Here is a 20,481-nt window from a genome sequence, read left to right as displayed (position 1 = left end):
AATAAAGGGTCAGTTTTAAAAAAAAACTAATGGCAATAAAAGAGTTGAAGTAAACAAAAATTGTTTCTTTCCTCAAACGAAAAATGCCGACCTTTAGATTTGGAGCCTCAAAAAATAAGGAAGTTTCTTGTTTCTTTCGTTCGCTGCAAAGGAAAAGAATGGTCCTCACGCACCTTGATCACTCCCTACACAAAGCAAGCAATTTTAGAAAATATGCATACAGGAGATGTCTATCTATTCCATATAGGAGGAGTTGTTTCTCACCTTTTGGCTACGGAACCTGCAGAAAAGGAGAAGTATGTCAAAGGAGGAAGTTATGTGGAGTGCAAAAGTTAAAAAAATATATAAATAAAAAAGGAGGAAAAGGAAGATATTTAAAGTAAGACAATTTTGGGAGGCTTTGTTTCTGACCATGTGAGCTATGACTAACGTAAGAAAGAATTAAAAGTCTTCAAGTCTCTTAAGTCAAAAAGTCCTTGAAATCTACACCAAACAAAAGAGAAAATATGTGAAAGAAAAAAAAAAAAAGGGGATCAGACCTTTGAAAAAGGTAAAAGAAGGAGAAAGATATTTGTTTTGCTTTTGAGAGCTCCACATGGCAAATTGACTGGAGATTTCTTTGGCTGTTATAAGGCTTGCTAAGTTAATCTAATTGTTGTGGGTGGCAATAAAAGGAAAAAGTCACGAGCAATTTTTCTTACCCCAGAGCCTCACAAAAGAATCTTGCAGATGTGCAATCAGTCTGTCTACTGTGAACTCGCAGCAAGCTTTATCTTTCTCTCCTTGGGAATTTCCTGCAAATAAAAAAAAGAGAAGTCGGCTGTTGTTTTCAAGAAGTAAGAGGAAGTATGAAAAAAGGGTTTAGAAAGAGAGGTCGCATACTTTTTTCTCTGAGAGTTCTCTACAAAACACAATTGAAAGAGGCGTGTATTGTGCAAAGGTTCATGGCTTTCATTTATAGCCGCCGATGCAAGTCTGGCAGGTTCAACTATGACTTCTTTTCCCAATTTCAGTGGGACTAGAAGTATTGATGGTTGCTTACTCTTCCAATCTGGAAGTCAATTGAGGCAATGAAACTTATGTGCGGTGGGTCTCAATTCAAATTGGCCAAAGTTTGGATAAATGGGCTGGCAAGATCGTTAAGGCAGCAGAGGAAGAAAACTAATTTGCAATTCGGTCCTTATTGGATGGGTTCACAAAATTTCTACCCATCTTAGTGTTCTACAAGCCCAAAATTTTAAATGACCTAAACTAATCTAAATTAATTACTTACACTTAAAGTGGTTAATTTAATTTTTTGGGTCAAGTTCACGTACCTCAGATGTAAAAAAAAAAATCTTAAGTCTTCTTTTGGTACAAAACCAATCAAGCTAAATTAGAAAGTTATTCCTCTTTCAAAAATTCAAATCCTAAACCCCAAAATTCAAAAGGCTAAAAAATGGTACAAAACCACCTCTCAAATTGGTACAAAACCAACCCTCCAAAATGGCATAAAGCCAACCAAGTCAAAACAAAACAACCCAAATAAAATCTCTCAAATTTGTGAACTACGTCCGGTTTGATCCCACAATGGGTACGTAGGCAATGTGGATTAAATTCACATACAACCGCGGTCAAATCAAATTTCTATTACTCCAAATTTCTTTGAAATTAATTCTCACACAAAGTTACCGAATTAATTTTGCAATTTCTCAAATTTCATTGTAATGAACTACATTCGGTTTGATCCCGGCATGGGTATGTAGGCAACCTACTAAAATTTAGGTGCAACCACAGTCAAATCAAATACATCCAAATTTTCCAGAAATTTGTCTCACACTTAAAGTCCCTGAGTTAATTTCTCAAGTAGAATCTAAGGGCTCTAAAATTACACAAATCATTTAAATAGGTCATCTACCCATTTAATTCCCAAAAATTCGGAACTACGTACGGTTTGATCCTGCAGTGGGTACGTAGGCAACCTAAAATACGGGTGCAACCGCAATCACAAATAAATTCTATTTCAATAGGTCTTTTATCTATTGGAAATCTAAACACTCACAAAGTGATCCGTTGGTTTCATTGCATTTGGAATCAAAGGGTGTTCCCTTGAGTCAAGGAACTATAATTAAGAGATGTACTCCATCTTGAATGGGTCGTACCCAAAATAATAAAAACCCTTATTCCATAAATGAATTTGGGTGAAATTATGTTGGGTAATATTTATTATTTATTTAAAAATTTTGTTCAACATAATTTTTGGCACGCCCGGTGGGACCCATTCTCCATTTCATCTCCAAAGTGATGAAACTAATCTTTCGTGATGTTTTGACTCTCAGGATTCTTTTCAAAACACACAAAGAGAAACAAATGGCACCTCAAATCACTGTCTACTTTCATGCTCTTCCTGAAGCTCAGTCTGTCGAAGGACGAAAGAGAAAGGCAGGATACAAAAAGTCATTTGTGCTCAGTCAAACCCCGCTCTCAAGCTGCATCCCGAGAGCCAATGGATTCAGGGCTACCACAGCTGGAGTAAGGGTGGCAAGGAGCTAGTTGAAGAGGGTTCCTTCTAAGAACGCTCTCCGTAATGCAAGAAAGAGGGCCGCAAGAGCCCAAAGGAAGAGAGAGGCCCAAGCCCAGACAATCGAGGCCATACTGGCTTCGATTGCCTTTAAAGCCCCGAGGGTAGAAGTTCCCAAAGTCGCTAAGCCTTTGAACAAGGCACCGGTTCCCCTTTACATCATGGTCGGATCAGTGCCTGTCTATTTACCCATCACAGAGTCAGTGATGGTCACCTCCATTGAAGAGGAAGACGAGGCTCCTATTAGCCCTAAAACCCAAAACTCTGAGTCCACTCATTCTTCGTTTCAGACCTCTGACGAATCAACAACGGAACCCATTGGCTTCGAAAAAGAAGGGGTTGTTGCAAGTCTCCACCGGAAAGATCAAGGTTCAGAATTCTCTGGTTCGACAAAGGGGGTCGGTAAGTGTATTGACATTGCATTCCCAAAGAAACAGAGAACATCCAGAGTGCACAAGAGAGCGTTCTCTGATGACGAAGTTTGGAAGCAAACGAGTCAGTTGCATGGGGCAATCTCTAAATCCCTCACGCAGTTGGGGGAACCTCCCAAACTCCAACTTAGGTCTTCTTCCTTTTCAGGCCCTATCACTCGGTCGAAAGCTCGTGCTTTGGCAGAAAACCCACAAGAATTGGCCGCCGACATTACCACTAGGCTAGAAGAGCCGAGGCATTCTGTTAGAAGACAAGAACAGTCTGACAAGCTGGAAAAGTCACAACATGTAGTTGACGGACTTATTCATAAAGGGATAACCAAGCTCATGACCATATTTGATGAGCCACTTCGACAGCAGTTGTTCCTTATTCAAGACACAACACCTCAACTCCAACATTTGGGCATGCCTAGGGATGAGGATTCCGAAGGAATGCAGGTGATGATGACCGGCGCCTCAAACATTGGGGAGCAAAATCAACAATTGTTGAGGAGGCTCGCCGGTAGAAGCTAAAATGAATGCCATGAGTGCACGACAAGAGGCTGAATTAAAAGCTATGAGAGAACGGCAAGAAGAAGAAGTCTTACGACTCGCAGCAGAATTGGTCGCTAAAGCCAATTTAAAATAAAAAAATGCCCTTGAAAATGAAGAGTTGAAAAGACGGGAAGAAGAAAAAAGATGGGAAGAAGAGAAAAAGAAAGAGGAGAAAAAGAAAGTAATGGAGAAGGAAGGCTTCTCAGGCGGGATAACTCCGCTAGAAATCCAAGCGATGATAGCCAAAGGGATCCAGGATTTCCAGAAGTCATTAACTCGACCTGTGCTCGGGTATCAAAAGCCGTATCCCGACTATTTTGATACTATACCTTTTTCCAAGACTTATCGTCAGCCAAATTTCGATAAGTTTGACGGAATAAACATCACTCCTCACGAGCATCTAGCTCATTTTTATTCGGCTTGTGGCGAAACTTCCCAGTCTGATGCCTTATTGGTTAGGCAGTTCATTCAGTCTCTTAGTGGCTTCGCTTTTACATGGTACACTCAGTTAGAACCGGGATTAGTTAAAACTTGGGATGACATGCAAAAGGCATTCCTCGCCCAGTTTGTCAATTCAAAGAAAAAAGTTACAATTACTGATCTGGCCGAGACTAAACAAAAAGATAATGAGGGGGTAAATGACTTCATTACCAGATGGAGAGGCCTTAATTTGTAGTGTCCAGAGAAGTTCTCCGAGTTGGGATTAGTACAAATGTGTATGAACAATCTCTCACCAGATGTTGCAACATTTGTGTCAACCGCAGAGCCTCAGACGTTTAATGCTCTAGTATCCATAGCATGTAACGTCAAGAAACAAATTGCCCGCCAAAAAGCTAAGACCCCAACTCCGAAAATACAATTTGGAGGAAAGAAGACCGATAACAAAAAGTTGAATACGAAGAAGAAGTCAATGTCTACCTTTGTCAAGACAGATAAGGGAAATGATAAGGGCAAGGCTAAAGAACCTCCAAGAAGATTAACTCTTAAGGAGAGAAAAGAGGTCAAGTATTCTTTCGACGTCGATGATATCGAAGAGTTGTTTGACAATCTCCATGAAGCAGGTCTCATCAAACTTCCTAAGCCTAAGCGGCCAGCTGAAGTTAATAGAACCAATGATCCTAAATATTGTCGGTTTCATCGAATTGTTAGTCATCCTTTAAAGGACTGTTACGTTTTCAAAGACAAGGTGCAGGAAATGATTAACAACAATCAAATAACGCTCGATTCTCCCAAGAAGGCAGATGCAAATATGGTTGAAGTTGAACCCATTCCAAGAATTGAATATATTCCAACTGTCTCATTACCAGAGGGTGCAGTGTCTGTAGAGTTCAAGGTCGACAATGAGGTCACGGTAGTACAAGCCTACCCAAACATGCCAAGGGCTGGAAACCCTAATATCCCGACCTTATACGAACTTATGACAGCACCAAGTCTAAATATTTGGGAAGATTCATCGTCATCATCAGATGAGTCTACAAAGGGATGGAAAACTTTCAGCCGTAGGGTTAAAACAATGCCCATGATTCCCTCATCAGGAATTTCCACTCGCCCTGGTATAAAATTTCGGGGTAGACCATCTTTGAAGAATAAGAAAAAGAATAAACGAGCACAAAAGAAGGTTCAAGTCCCTCAAGAGGAGGAGTATGAACAACCACCAAGGGTGCCAATCACCCTTACAGAGTTTTTACCTACTGAATTCTTCTCAAGTGATTCCGGGGAAGAAGAGGACGAAGTTATGCAATGCTGTGTGACCTTCGTTCACGATGAGGGTGAGAAAGAAGTTGGTGAAATCACCTTGCGTTCTGGTCAACGCATTCCCTCTGCTGACAAAAATAAAGACAAAGAAGTGGTTAACCCATCCTCTAAAGAGGATAAGACCAACACTAAGAAGATTCTCATGCCGTCCCAAAAAGAAAGCACTTCGAATGAAGCCCCATTGTTTACTTTAGTGGCAAATGAACCTAAAAGGGACAAAGCAAAGATGCTGGTCAAAGATACTCAAAAGCCGCATAAGGCCAAATATGATGTTCTGGCCCATTTGAAGCGCATCCCAGCTCTTTTGAGTGTTTATGACGCTCTACAAATGTCGAGCGAGCTTCGGGAGGCGCTCATTATGGCACTAACCAGTCCAGAATCCTATAAGGAAAGTATGGAGACAGCAGAATCAGCAGTTGTGACACAAAAAGCCTGCACTTGTTGTCTATCCAAAATCACATTTGATGACAGTGATCGATTACTTGGGTTTCAAGATCATAACCGACCCTTGTATATTTCAGGCCAAATTGGAGACACGCCGGTTAAGAGAATCATGCTTGATTGTGGTTCTGCAGTAAGCATTATCTCATTAAAGACACTCCGCTCCTTGGGGATGGAACATCGACAATTATCTCCCTCAACAATGACAATCCAAGGGTTTAACCAAGAAGGACAGAGAGTCACGGGTACCATTGGATTACAATGTAAGATTGGGGAGTTAATCTCAAGAGCTTTCTTCTATGTGATCGATGCCAAGACGTCCTACAATGCCTTGCTTGGGCGGCCGTGGCTCCATACATATGGAGTTGTGCCTTCAACACTACATCAGTGCTTCAAGTTTGTGTTGGATGGAAGAGTCAAGAAAGTTGTTGCTGACACTGACCCGTTAAAATTTGAGGAAGCCAACTACTCTGATGCAAAGTGGTATAAGTCGCCTGGCTTTGTTATTGTATCACAAGATGACGAAACCACTAAAAGCATGGGCTTTAAAACAGAGCTGGAAAAGCAGAAGGTCGAAGCGTTGAAACAATCTAAACAGGTTCGAATTAAGCTTACAGGCAAGTACAGAAAAGATGCCAAAGTTAACGAACAAAAGACTTCAGATTCGGAAGTATCTAAAGCATCAAAGTCAGCTCAGACTGGAGAAACACTTCACCGAACCAGTTCTTTGGCTAGCAAAAGCTCAAGCAACCTCAACTCGAAGTCAGAAGTGGTTTTCAAATATTCTCTAAAGGCTAAAAGAGAACCTAGTCAGAAGGCATTATCTCCAGTAGAAGATACAATGACATCATTAATGACGAGCTACACTCGGCCTTTACGGAAAATTGATCAGTCAATCCCAGGGAGCAGCTTAGTCATTTATGTCCAGAAAAGGGGAGACTACAGTAAAAGGGTGGTTTCCTATAAGAATGCAACTACAATGCCCACACCGTTTCCACTGAAGATAAGAATCGAAAGGCGTAAAGCCAGGAAAGAGACGACTCATCTCACAGTGCAACATGAAAATGGCATATTTAAAGCATCTTTCCCTGAACAAGAACCGGAAAGCCTCGAGCCATGTACTCTTACAGACCACGAGAAGAACATGTTCCGAGAGGTTCAATCAGATGTGGTTCCTCGTTCCTCAGTCTTTCAGCGGTTGGGAAAAGTTGAAGCTAGACCTCGCAAATCAGTCTTTCAGCGTCTTGAGAACCCAAATTCATCACACACTTCAGTTTTTCAACGACTTGGGATGACTTCAACAAAAAAATCTCAAAAAAGCAAATGGAAATTGAATAAGAAGAGAAAATTTAGAATAATAGTCAACGATGCCGAGAGACAGGAAGAAACAAATTATTCCGTCGAAGCCAATTGTGTTTCCATTGTTGAGGAATCTACAAAGGACCAAGGAATCGCCAGCAGTGAAAGAACAGAAGAATTCATTGATATTGCCCAGCCAGCTCCATCTCAAATTAAGGACAGAGGTCAAGCCACTATTGATGAACTTCAAGAAATTAATCTTGGAACAGCCGACGAACCAAAACCTATCTTCGTTAGCGCGCTGTTGACTCAAGAGGAACTACAGGCTTATGAATGTGTCCTACAAGAATATCAAGATGTATTTGCATGGGGATATCAAGACATGCCTGGTTTAGATCCAAAAGTCGCGGTTCACAAGTTGAATGTATCAAATCAATGTCGTTATGTGCAGCAAGCTCGACGCCGGTTCCGCCCAGAGCTGGCAATCCAAATTGAAGCAGAAATCGACATGTTAAACGATGTTAGTTTCATTCGAGAGGTCCAGTACCCTACGTGGCTTGCCAGTGTTGTTCCAGTCAAGAAAAAGAATGGTCAAATACGAGTCTGCATTGATTTCAGAGATCTCAATGAAGCATGCCCAAAAGATGAATTCCCACTCCCTATTACCGAACTCTTGGTGGATGCTACAACCGGATTCGAAGCATTGTCCTTTATGGATGGCTTTTCGGGCTACAATCAAATTAAAATGGCGCCCGAAGACGAGGAGCTTACAGCATTTCGCACTCCTAAAGGAGTATTTTGCTATACTGTAATGCCTTTCGGTTTGAGAAATGCAGGAGCAACTTACCAGAGAGCCATGATGGTCATCTTCGACGGTATGCTTCATAACACTATTGAGTGCTACGTCGACGATCTAGTTGTCAAGACTAAAAAGAGGGAACATCATCTGAACGATTTAAAAAGGGTGTTTGACAGACTCCGAAAGCATCAACTCAAAATAAACCCCTTAAAATGTGCATTTGGGGTTACGTCTGGAAAGTTCCTTGGTTTCGTCGTCAGATATCGAGGAATTGAAATTGATCCCACTAAGATCAAGGCGATCCAAGAAATGCCTCCCCCGCGCAACTTGAGGGAATTACGAGGACTACAAGGAAGGCTAGCCTATATACGAAGGTTCATTTCAAACCTTTCTGGGAGATGCCAACCATTTTCAAGACTCATGAAGAAGGACGTACCATTCATTTGGGATGAAGCATGTCAAAATGGTTTTAACAGCATTAAAGAGTATTTGTTGAGACCTCCAGTGTTAATGGCGCCAATTAAAGGGAGACCCCTAATCCTATATATTGCTGCATTAGAGCGTTCCCTGGGGGCATTGCTCGCTCAAAACAATGATGAAGGGAAAGAGAATGCTCTTTACTACTTAAGCAGAATACTTGTGGGGGCAGAAAATAATTATACCCCCATTGAAAAGGCATGTTTGGCCTTAGTGTTTCCAGTACAGAAGCTACGACACTATCTTCTCTCTCACAGTGTCACCCTGATCTCAAGAGTAGATCCTCTCAAATATTTGATGTCAAAGCTAGTACAGTCAGGGCGCCTAGCAAAATGGTCTCTGCTGTTGTCGGAATTTGAGATCAAGTTCGTGCCTCAGAAAGTCATAAAAGGGCAGGCACTTGCAGATTTCTTAGCTGCATATCCTGTTCCAGATAATATGAAACTACCTGAAGATTTACCAGATGAGGAAGTCTTTACAACAGAGGCTTCTCCATGGAGACTCTATTTTGACGGGTCATCCACGAAAAGAGGGGCGGGGGCAGGTATAGTGTTCATCACACCATCAGGGGGCTTGATCCCGTATTCGTTCTCCATTATAGCCATATGTTCAAATAATGTGGTAGAATATGAGGCGCTCATCATTGGCCTCGAAGTTGCTATAGAAATGCAAATTGACTGTCTTCAAGCATTTGGTGATTCACAGCTTATTGTTAAACAGCTAAATGGCCAATATGAAGTCAAAAGTGATGCACTACTTCCATACCACCAGAGAGTGAAGTATCTGATGTCACAATTCCAAGACATTTACATTAGCCATATCCCAAGGTCCGAAAATGATAAGGCTGATGCATTGTCTAAATTGGCAGCGTCTTTGACATTTCCTGATGAAAGAGATATACAAATTACCGTTGGGGAACGTCGACTATTACCCCCAGCATTGGAACGTATTGAAGAAATTAATGAAGCCAATAATGTGACTGTATCTGAGGGTGAGGAAGAAGCAGATTGGCGTCAGCCTATTGTAGAATACCTTCGGCAGGGAAGACTACCGACCGACTCAAAGAGAAGGGTTGATGTAAGGCGAAGAGCCACCCAATACATCTATCAAAATGACACTTTATACAGGTGATCCTTCGACGGGGTACTCTTGAGGTGCCTATCTAAAAATGAAGCGGCCCGTGCTCTTTCTGAAACTCATGCTGGAACTTGTGGTGCTCATCAGGCTAGTCCAAAACTCGCAGCCCAGTTAAAAAGGTTGGGGTACTATTGGCCGACAATAGTACAAGATGCAATAAAGTTCGCAACCACCTGTAAGGCATGCCAACTCCACGCAGACTTCATACATCAGCCTCCACAACCTCTCCATCCGACAATGTTGTCATGGTCTTTCGAAACTTGGGGACTAGACGTTGTCGGTATCATAAGGCCTAAATCTTCTCGATTGCATCAGTATATTTTGGCTGGGACAGATTATTTCTCCAAATGGGCAGAAGCGATTCCTCTTAAGGAAGTCAAAGCAGAAGATGTTGCAGATTTTATTAGGAACCACATAATCTACCGTTTTAGGGTTCCATCAAAGATAATTTCAGACAACGCCACATACTTCAAATGTAAAGCTTTAGTCAAGCTGTGCGAGAAGTACAATATCCGGCACTCATTTTCTGCAAGTTACAACCCATCGTCAAATGGTCAGGCAGAAGCTTTTAACAAAGTGCTATGTAATATTCTGAAGAAAATGATGTCCGGAAATAAAAGAGATTGGCATGAACGTCTCCCTGAAGCACTATGGGCTTACAGGACAACCGTTCGTACATCGACTGGATGCACTCCGTTCAATTTGGTTTACGGTTCAGAAGCGGTCTTACCTTTAGAGGTCCAACTACCGTCCCTGAGGGTGGCCATTCAATTGACGGACTCGGATGAAAATGTAAAGGTCAGATTAGCAGAGCTAGAAGCGCTTGATGAGAAAAGACTGATAGTTCAACAGAAACTTGAAGTCTATCAAGCCCAAGTGGCAGGCGCCTATAACAAGAAAGTAAAATTCAGATCTTTCTCAGTGGGAGACTTGGTTCTGACTGTCCGAAGACCGGTTGTTATTACCAGAAAGACCCATGGAAAATTTCAATCAAAATGGGAAGGACCCTACGTTATTTCTAAGGTTTTTTCCAAAGGGGCCTATGAGTTGTCCGATGCTGATGGAGATCGTATTTACTCTTGTGTAAATGGCAGGTTTCTAAAAAAATTTTACACTTAAGCCCATTGGATTGAAAACCCGAAAGGGCGGTCCAAGCAAAAATTAGGGCCAAAAAAAAAAAAAAAAGGGCTCGCTAGATTGAAAAACCCGAAAGGGCGATCTAGGCAAAAGTTAGAGCAAGCCCGATGGATTGAAAATCCGAAAGAGCGGTCCAAGCAAAAATTAGGGCAAAAAAAAAAAAAAAACTCTCTGAACTACGGATGGCTTGATCCCTCAAAAGGGGTACGTAGGCAGTCTGGTCTCAAAAACTAGGTGCAGCCACCCAAAATTCAAAATTTTCTTTTCCCTGGAAAACAAGGGGTGAACAACGTTTGGCTTGATCCCTTAACAGGGTACGTAGGCAATTTGGTCCCAAAAGTCAAATGCAGCCATAGTATTCCAAAACCAAATATTTTCTTCCATCAATGATATTAGTATACATCAGGCAGTATTCAAGAATTTTGAATGCAGGAAAGAAAGAAATGTAACTTTTCTTTATTAAAGAACTCAGGTTGAGAGGATTACAAGACAAGTCCTACTAACGTCAACAGTAAAACTAAAAGCAGATTTTGCAAAAAAATGAATGATGGAAGAAATAAAATAGAATCTCTATTTCTCCTTGCTGCAAAATGAAATCAGGGAATCAACCAACTCTCTAAATTTTTCCTCTTGAGCTTCCATCAAAGCTCTGGCAGCCTCAAAAGCTCAGAATTTCCCCTCATTCGCAGAAATCCTAGAATGTCGGAGCTTTTGGTTTAGTTGATCTTGATCATTTATGAACCCATCGAGGCTTCTTATTTGTCCATGAAGGAAACTTTTTCAGGCTTCAAGAAGTTCTCTTTTCTGACGAATCTGCATCTCTACCTCGGTGATATGCAGTTCTTCAACGGTCAAATCCTCAATTCGTTTTAAAATACCAGCCCGCTGTGTGATAAAAGTGTCTCTAGCAGCTAGGCATTCTTCATTGCGATAAATCAGGGCATGAATGAGCTCAAGGTCAACATCGTCATCAAGTCTAATCGTTGCAGCATGAGCAGAAAGTTCCTTTGCGGTCTTAAAAACTTTGTCAATAACTTCCGAAAGCCATTTAAAATGGTCATGGCCGACTCCAATCACACGGATCAGGGATTGCAAAACTTCAAGTGAGCTATAAATTTCCTTTTGATGGGCCAATAGCTCTGCTGGTGTCTTGGAAGTGGAAAGACGATCAAAGCTGATTTCTATTTCACTCGCTATGAAGGCCTGTCTTGAAAAAGCCACATTGGGACCAAAAATTTCAAAAATGGAGGCCCCTATTCCCACAGGCTTAGGAATAACTACAAGTTTGGCCACAATAATCGGAAGGTCAGCCGTTTTAATTGGAGAATTGGATTCAGTCCTTTCTGTGATAATGGTATTCTCCGTGTCAACTTCACTTGGAAGATTACTCAAAGGATCTGTCAACGATCTGTTCTCTACCTCGGCTGAGATTGTCTTGTGTGTAATGTCATCCATACCAAGGACGTCTGTGGATGGTTCCTGAAAATTAACGGATGCGTCTGATCGCGAGCGCTTTACGCCTGCGTCTTGGTGACGGTATTGGGAATGGCGTTTATTGGACCGTTCACCTCTATTTATCTTCCCATCCTTTTTGGCAGGAGAACGAGAACTTTTGCTTCGCTGATCTGATATGGACTGTGTTTTGTCTTCATAAAGGTTTTCCTTTCTGGAAAATATGGAAATGTCCTTCAGCCTCGAAATAGGAAAGTCTTTTCTCCTATCAACAACACGAGTCATATTTAAAGTCTCATAAATGTCCCACACATTTAGTTTCAAATACGGTGCGCAAGTTCTCATCCACCATGAACAATACCACCATGTACACTGTTTGTGATAGTAAGAGTGTGGGATGTGAAATAGAGCTGATGTGTTGCTCCTATAAAGTGACCTTTGAGCCGTCGCCATGTCCAGGAAACACTACTTCAATAATATAAATACACAACACTACCTACACAACGGTTTTGTTAAAATTGTTGTGTCATTTTAAAGGATAACGGTTTTTAAAAAACTGTTGTATATATGCATGAAATCTAATGATTTTCGGAACGATAAATTTTTGAGTTTTCCCTACACAATTGTTATAATATGTGACCGTTGTGTAAGTGGAATAAAATGAAAAAACCGGTCTACAGTAACTTCATTAAAAAAATTTACTGTTCACTGATATGTTGGTTCCTTCGATATTTTCACTTTCCCTCTGTCACTTTCAATCTCTCGATCTATTCCCTCACTTTTTCTCACCTTTCACGCCTGACCTCCAAAATCAAAAGAGATCTGAGAGAGAAGCCACCCTCTGCGCACCGACCTGACCTTCATGCGCACTTGTCTGACCCTCCATGCGACCTCACAAGCCCACTCCTCTCGATCTGCTCTCTCTCTCTCTCTCTCTCTCTCTCTCTCTCTCTCTCTTTCTCTCTCTCTCTCTCTCTCAAACTCTCTCAGTCTAGTCACACCCACCTCCCGTCAGCCTTCCCTGCGCCCCAGTTGCACCCACTTCTCACAGATATCAAAATCTTCGATCTTCTATTTTAGTCACCATTCTCTCTCCTACCCTTGAATTCCAAGGTCAGAAGCTCTTTGATCCATCTCTCTTTCATTACAAAGTACAAACCCTAGCTTTCTCACTCTTTCTGCTATTTTGAAATTAGAAAGTTAGAAACCCATATCTGAGAACTACTACAAATCAGTGAATAACGAAATCTCAGGGCTTCTTGCTCAAGTTCGGGCAACGGATGTGCTTTTCCCTTTGCCGATTTCAAAAACTCAGGTGGGTGTCTCCTCTAGTTTCAAAAGTTATCAGTTGGGGAAAATTGAAGAATTGAGTTTTTCTATTCGACGACCTGAACTTTTCGTCTTCTTTTTCTTAGTTCAACCTTCTATTAGTATTTTTTAACATCGTCGCTCACCACCAGGTAGGAATCTCATATGCTCTTGTTTTTTCTATGTGATTTTTGGGTCTTTAGGTTATAATTTCAAAAATGTCTCTGTTTGATTTGATTTAGGGTTTGGATGATTGATTTTGTTTACTTTATGTTTCCATTTTGAATGGGCTTCGGGATTCTTAAGCAAAATCATGAAACTGGGATGATTTCTTTGTTGTTTTCTTTTATTCTTTATGCATCTTCTTGTAATGAAGATAATGACCAAACAAATGCCAAACTTTCTAAAAAGAATGGATCATTGTTCGGCTAAGATTGACTAGCTGCTACTTGGACGACAGTTTTTTAATCCCTTAAATATTATTAGTACATTTCTCAAGTTAATCACTTATTTGGTGTAGCGGAAACTTTATGAAGCCTTTTTAAAGAGTGAGCTGGTCCTTTCGGCTTTTGATGGCTCATCATTGGCTGCACTTACGGTACTGTTTGTTCTTGGTTCTTGGTATTCTATTTATTTCTGAAGTAGCTGGTTCTCTCTCTTTTTTTTTTTTTTTTTTCTCAATTTTCCCCAAGTACAGTTCTAATGAAAACAATGGTAACTTGTTTTTAAATCCTTTGTTGTTGCTCTGCCTTTAATGTACTGAAAAGATGAAAAGTTTTTGTCTTTCTTGGTTATAATACTGATCATATATATTTTTTTTCTTTTTAAGATGTTTGAGTTTGTATAACTATGTAATAGTGAAGTCAGTATACTTATTCACATTAAATAATTGTATAAAGATCCAACAAAGTTAGAATGCATGAATTTCTTTTCCTTTAGCAGTTTCAGATTTGTTTTTTTTTTTTTCTTGGGAGAGAGGGGGGGAGGTTGATGCATGGCATACTTGATATGTTGGAATGAAAGTCGATTGGGGTAATTATACAATAACATATAAAGTTATGGTGTAAACATTTGACAAGGTATGATTTGAAGGTCATGGAACTTGTTGATCTTGCAAAACTAGTTATCTTTGTATACAAAAAATTCATATTGTGATGAATGTTAGTTCTTTTTGAAACCTGACATCCCTGAAAGATTTTCCATTATTAGATTTTGGATCAGAAATCCAGGAGAAACATTGTCTTGCACTCTCCATGATTTTAAAATATTATGATATTTAGCCATTCTATAAGAGAATTGAAATATAAGTTTAGGTTGTCAATTTTTGTTTGAACAGGATGGTGATGAATAACATTTTTATACAATGCAGATCCTGAAGAAAATAATGAACATTTTCTACATGTTATTTTATTTTGGTGAGATGTGGAGTGATGCTCTTATGAACATCAAATTTTCTTTGTTAATTTTGTTATGTATTATTATCTTTCAGCAGTTACTAAAGGAGAAAAGCAATGAAAAATCAAAAAAATCTATGAAAATTGACTGATTTTGGAAACAAGCTGATCATGATAGGCAATTTATATATCATTAATATGAGCTTTTTATCATAGTAGTAAAAGAAATCTGTATTAAACCAAAATATATTTCTAATACTATTTGCAATAGGGGCTAAGGTATTGACAGTTTGTTGTTTCTCATAGTGAGGTGAAGATTTAAGGGCTTGAGACACTCGACTACTTAGACATCCTTTGTCAAAGAGAACATTTTACAGAATAAAGGAGATGCCATAACTTTTGAATATGAGGTAATGTTGTTTAGTTTTCTTATATGAAATGGGTGGTTTTTAGTTATATAATAGGAAGACCCCAGTGGTGGGCACAATTGAGGTAATTAGTACAATTTCATTAACTGGGTGGGTCTGTGGAAAAGAAATTATAATCTTCAATGTGTGTGCTTAGAGCTTTGTCTCAAAAAGAATGGCTCTAGTGCACTTTAGTGTAGCTGTGCTTTGAGTTATCATATTTTGTGTTAAATTGCTGGTTGGTAAGTAGTGGAGGATATGTATGCATGCTTTTCCCTGTTGGGTATATAACACTGTGCATATGTTGCTCAACCTCAATATGTGTAATTGGGAACTTTTTTTTGAAAGACATGTTTCTGGACCTTGTGTGGCCTTCTAGTGTGGTTTAGATTTACTGTAGGTCAGTAGGTGTAACTTTGTAGGCTAAAGTTTATTGTCAATATCTTGATAATATCTACATTTGAGTTTTTCGTATAGATTAATTTGTTATATAAATTCACATCCAACTAAAGAACCTATTATAATTTTTTAATGGCAGTTCCAAAAAAATGCACCTTTATTTCCAAAAAATGGATTCGTAAAAATATTTGGAAAAGGAAGGGATATTGGGCAGCATTGAAAGCTTTTTCGTTAGTGAAATCTCTTTCTACCTCTTTCTACCGGGAGTTCAAAAAAAATTTTTTTGTGTGACAATCAAATCTACTTCCCATGTATATTTGAAATGATAATTATGTAATTTGCAACATATAGGTCAGTGATATTTCACTGGTGGACTACGTTGGAGTGGAATCAGCCAAGCATGCAAATTGTGTACCTCACAAGGTATTGATGCTAATGTTGGATGTCTTTTGGTTAAAGTTATTGTTGAACCTCAAGTGGCCTTTGATACAAATTTCTCCTGATTAGATTTCGATCTGTATGACCTTTTTTTTTTATTCTTTCCCTTTTCCAGTTTAAGTTTCATCACACATTTTATTTATTGTATATGTTTTTTAGTGACAATCAGTGGTCCACGTGAAGATGCAACTCGTATTGGATCTGCTGGAGTTGTTAGGCATCAGGCTGTGGATATCTCACCTTTGAGACGTGTTAATCAATCTATCTATCTCCTTACAACTGGTGCTCGTGAATCTGCTATCAGAAACATCAAAACTATTGCAGAATGTCTGGCTGATGAACTTATTAATGCTGCAAAAGGTTCCTCTAACATGTACTGATGGCCTGGTTTCTGTATGCTTATTTGCCTAGTGCTTGTTTTTTCTCCCAAAGCTCTCTTATCTAGTTTATTTTGATTTTTGTTATGTAGTCTGATTTTATTTCTTTTCCTTGATTCATTTTTTTCTTTTCTTACTATAGGTGCTCTACATGTGTGTAGCTATGCCATCAAGAAGAAGGATGAGATCGAAAGAGTTGCCAAGGCCAACTGTTGAGGGGCTGCATAATACTTTGATGCAACAAGGAGAGTTTTGTCTGCATTTGTTTAGTAAACTGCTGGTTGGTAAGTAGTGGAGATTCACTTGGTGCTGCTGGGGTACAATTGAAGGATCAGTTCTCTTGTGGAAATAACTACGCACCCATGGTTTCTACTTTTAGTTGTAATGGGCCTTGTTTAGTTGTTGTTGGTCTCTACTTTTCAGATTATTGATTGTTCTCCGTGTATTTGCTTGGATAATATTTTCTGAATTTGCTATTTCATTTTTGAAACATAAATAGTCACTTTCTTGCATGTCTCCTCTGTTTCATTAATGGAAGGCTTGGTGCTGCCGGCTTCATAATCTTTTCATGTTCGTTTTGTTGGCCGTGGGTCTAACTTCACCAAAAAGAGACCAAGTGAAAAATTCTCTGTAATGCCTAGTATTCTATTCAAAATTTCAATACCCATTGTTCTAGTAAACAACGGAGGCCATTAAGATTTTATTTTTAATTTTCTGGTCCATGATTTTGTCCATACTAACCATAGATATTTTGTTTAAGCTTCAACTTTTTGACTGATTGTGAAGCCTTTTTATTTTTATATTTTTGTGGGGTTGCATGCAATTTACTTTCCCCTTTGTGAGCTAGTCATAGTACCTTCTTTGTTGATGAAATAATAACTTACTACTATTTGTAATCCTTGTAGTCCGTTGGGTTGCATTGAAGATGTGAGAACTACACTCTCAGGTAATTTTATTTTATTGTGAATTGTTTCTTTTAAATTCATTAAGGTTGGATTGGATTTATTCATTTATGTTGTTTTTAGCTTTATATTTCTTTATGCATCTTATGTTCATACTTGTGCCATGTTGAAATGCTGAGAACAAGAAGTCTATTAATTAATTTTCTCTTCCATACATATTCATGATTTTACTATGGTAGTTAATTTATTCTAATTCCCTGAAAACCTTAAAGTTGTGGACTTGTGGTTTGTTATTGCCTATCTTCTTTGAAGTCATTTCTCCATTACTAGCAACATTTGATTCATAAATTTGAAACTTAAGTACTGTCTAATGTATCATTGATTTGCTTCCACTACAAGTTCCTATAGAGTCTTGCTATATGGGCTCTAACAACTCTTGCTTCCTATAGCAGGGTTCAAATCCATTGTCAAATTTCTATGCCTATATATTGCAAAAATTTGAGTTTCTTAATGCATTGATTATTGTTGTGAACCCTAATCCCTTACATTTTTTTTGCAGGTAAAATAACTGATTTCAGTAATGCAGATGTTGCTGTTGACCCCATTCTGTCCAACAAGTGAGACTATTATGTATCCCTATCATTGTGCTTTTACCCTTTCCAATTTAATTTTTTTAAAGGCATCCATGTTTCTCATAAACAAAAAATATATGGAGCCAAGTCAAAGCAACCTTTCAAATATTACACAACTGACCAAACATCATTGAACATATATAAATTGAAAATTTATTTTTTGGGAGATATTGAACTTATTGATAGCCAGATTGACATAAAGCTTCAAAGTTCAAGGAAATTCACTTGTTGTTATATGCCAACTCTTGATTTATAATGTTGGGTTGTAGGTAATTAATTACAATTGGCTCTCCTTGTTATTGTTTTTGAATTTCTTGTGTGCATTTGCAAACTTGTTTCATTTGTATTTTTACTGTATCTTGTGTGCATACCCTTTTGTTATGTTTGCATCTTTTGCTTGAGTTTAATAGTAATACAAATCTTTTTTTCTTTTTCTTTTTTGTTGAATATTGTTGTTTTTTATCTTGCAGAGTGGAAAGTCTGCAACTATATATCTATGCTTGTGCACAAGAGGAAGGGTTTGTTTACAAGCCTTGTAAAAAGTGCAAGAAGCTAGTATGGGAATAATGCGGATGTAGAAAGGTTCAAAAGTTGGTCTCCAAATTTTTAAGCCATGCCTTTATAGTTTGTGTAACAAGTACTTTTTTTCAATGTATATCAAGCTACTTTACAATTAATTTTTTGGGGTGTTAATTGGCAATGTATGTGTGAATGGGTTTGCTATGACTTTGTAAATTCCAATTCCAATTTAATGAATTCATGGATCTTTTTGAGTTCATATTTGTGGATTTAATTGGATGCAAGTAGGGATTTAGTGAGATTTAATTCAAATTGGATGCAAGTAGGAATGTTAAAATGTGAATCAAACAAACAATATTTGTCAATTTAAAGATATTGTGTTAGTCAAACCTAGACAACGATTTTAGTTGAATAATCATTGTGTTAGTCAAATCTCAACAACGGTTTTAGAGGAAAACAAGTTGTGGATAATTAAATTACACAACGGTTTTATGTTATAAAACAGATGTGTATATGTGATTAAAACAACATGTTTTTCTTAAACCTGTTGTTGGGAAATAAATTATACAACAGTTTTAAATAATAAACAATTGTGTATATTCTTTTCAAACAACATGTTTTAGTTAAACCTATTGTTGGGCTATGAATTACACAATGGTTTTAGATTATTAACAGATGTGTATATGCTTTACTAACAACATTTTTTAGCCAAAACTGTTGTTGAGTGCCTCTACTAACACCATTCCTACCAAATGTTTAAAAATACATCGGACAACATTTATAGTATATAACTATTGTTAGACATTAGTTACTACAATAGTTTTATATCTATAAACGTTGTGTATTCTATTGTGAGACAACCGTTTTTGATGAAAATCATTCATTTTGGTGGATACTAGACAACAGTTTTAAATTATAACTGTTGTATGTATTCACTCAGACAACAGTTTTAACCGTTGTCTGAATATGCTATAGATGTCACTCGCCTAGACGACGAAATTTTGGGTAAATAGACAACGGTTTTTCACCGTTGTTTATTAACTTCATTGTTGTAGTGAAACTAAAATGTTCTCTCTGTTGGACACTAAGAACAAGTTGCTTCATAGGAACACTTTGGTCAAAGCCAAACTGCCTTGCAAATCTATTCGGATAATACGGCTCTAGCCAAGCATATTCACCTACTCTCACAGGTAGTAATGCGTGGAGAATGCAAATCAAGATTTCAAGTTGGTCCTTGGATAGGCTACCATTATCCATAAAGGTACCTGCTTGTCTATCGTCCCAGGAACAAGCCCAATAATGCGCAGAGTCGACTCTAAAGACGATTCGAGCATGATCCATTTTTAAGCTTCTTGCTTCAATATCGGCGTATCTCTTTAGATGGGGATATCGCTCAGGATATGCACTGTCAGGATTTCGCTGGTAATAGATAAGGAAAGTATTCGCCTAACCAGCTAATAACGTAGTGAAGTGGAAAGCAGGCACGAGATTTACCAGGGCCCCTTGGGTCAGTTGCAATTTCCCCAAGATCGTGATAAATGTAGCCTAAGACAGTTGGTGCAAGAGAAACTTTGATCCCTTCAGCCATTAGGCATGCCATGTAGAAAGTTTCTGGTCTTATTTTCAGGCTATTGGAAGGTAGTACAAATCTGCTAAGCCAGAATGCTATAAAAGCGGCACAAGATCCTTTTTCAGAGACATCTAACGGCACTGGTCGCTTGACCTCATATTTTCTGTTGTCTGGGTCATAAAGATTTTTCCCTCGATAAAAATGAGCAGACCATTGCTCTAGGTAGACGTAGTTTCCCCCATGGGCAAGACACAAGTCCGAATGGATTCTCAAAAGCTCGTTAACGGTAAGGGGGTATTTTGCTTCTCCACGTAAATATTTGTTCTCAGGGATAAATTCTTCGTACGGAACGCCTAAAATTGGCAGGCCACCAATTGCCTTGAGATCCTGTAAAGAAATGCTCATCTCACCAGCTACATGATGGAAAGTATTAGCCAGTGGGCCCCATAATTCGCAAAATGCTCGTAAAACGTCTGGGCAATAATCATAGGAGAAGCGAGAAATGCCAACCGC

The 20,481-nt window shown here is 38.8% G+C and overlaps 1 protein-coding gene across 7 annotated transcripts; it reads left to right on the top strand.

Annotated features, from left to right (window-relative positions):
- Positions 1-12,833: 12,833 nt before the first annotated feature.
- LOC147273186 (uncharacterized) lies at positions 12,834-18,657 on the top strand. Of its 7 annotated transcripts, XM_086256934.1 has the most exons (9): positions 12,834-13,337; positions 13,438-13,482; positions 13,851-13,928; positions 15,031-15,134; positions 15,882-15,953; positions 16,138-16,328; positions 16,507-16,629; positions 17,807-17,864; positions 18,350-18,657. In XM_086256934.1, exons 4-9 carry the CDS (start codon positions 15,130-15,132, stop codon positions 18,444-18,446), a joined length of 546 nt encoding a protein of 181 aa, XP_086113060.1. In that variant the 5' UTR covers positions 12,834-13,337; positions 13,438-13,482; positions 13,851-13,928; positions 15,031-15,129; the 3' UTR covers positions 18,447-18,657. The 7 variants fall into 7 exon arrangements, 6 of the variants coding, with proteins under 6 accessions (XP_086113060.1, XP_086113059.1, XP_086113063.1 ...); XR_015124223.1 differs by lacking the exons at positions 13,438-13,482; positions 15,031-15,134 and adding an exon at positions 17,251-17,291 and having other exon boundaries at positions 18,350-18,430; XM_086256933.1 differs by lacking the exon at positions 13,438-13,482.
- The last annotated feature ends 1,824 nt before the right edge of the window (positions 18,658-20,481 follow it).

Source organism: Dryas octopetala, chromosome 9 (assembly GCF_963921425.1).
Source record: "Dryas octopetala chromosome 9, drDryOcto1.1, whole genome shotgun sequence".
Taxonomy (NCBI): domain Eukaryota; kingdom Viridiplantae; phylum Streptophyta; class Magnoliopsida; order Rosales; family Rosaceae; genus Dryas; species Dryas octopetala.
This window is presented reverse-complemented; position numbering and strand designations above follow the sequence as displayed.

Coding starts and splice junctions, on each gene's coding strand:
- LOC147273186 (XM_086256931.1), top strand. CDS start 13,903: ATGGCTCATCATTGGCTGCACTTACG. Junction 13,929..15,881: donor CATCATTGGCTGCACTTACG/GTACTGTTTGTT, acceptor TGCAACATATAG/GTCAGTGATATTTCACTGGT. Junction 15,954..16,137: donor CAAATTGTGTACCTCACAAG/GTATTGATGCTA, acceptor AGTGACAATCAG/TGGTCCACGTGAAGATGCAA.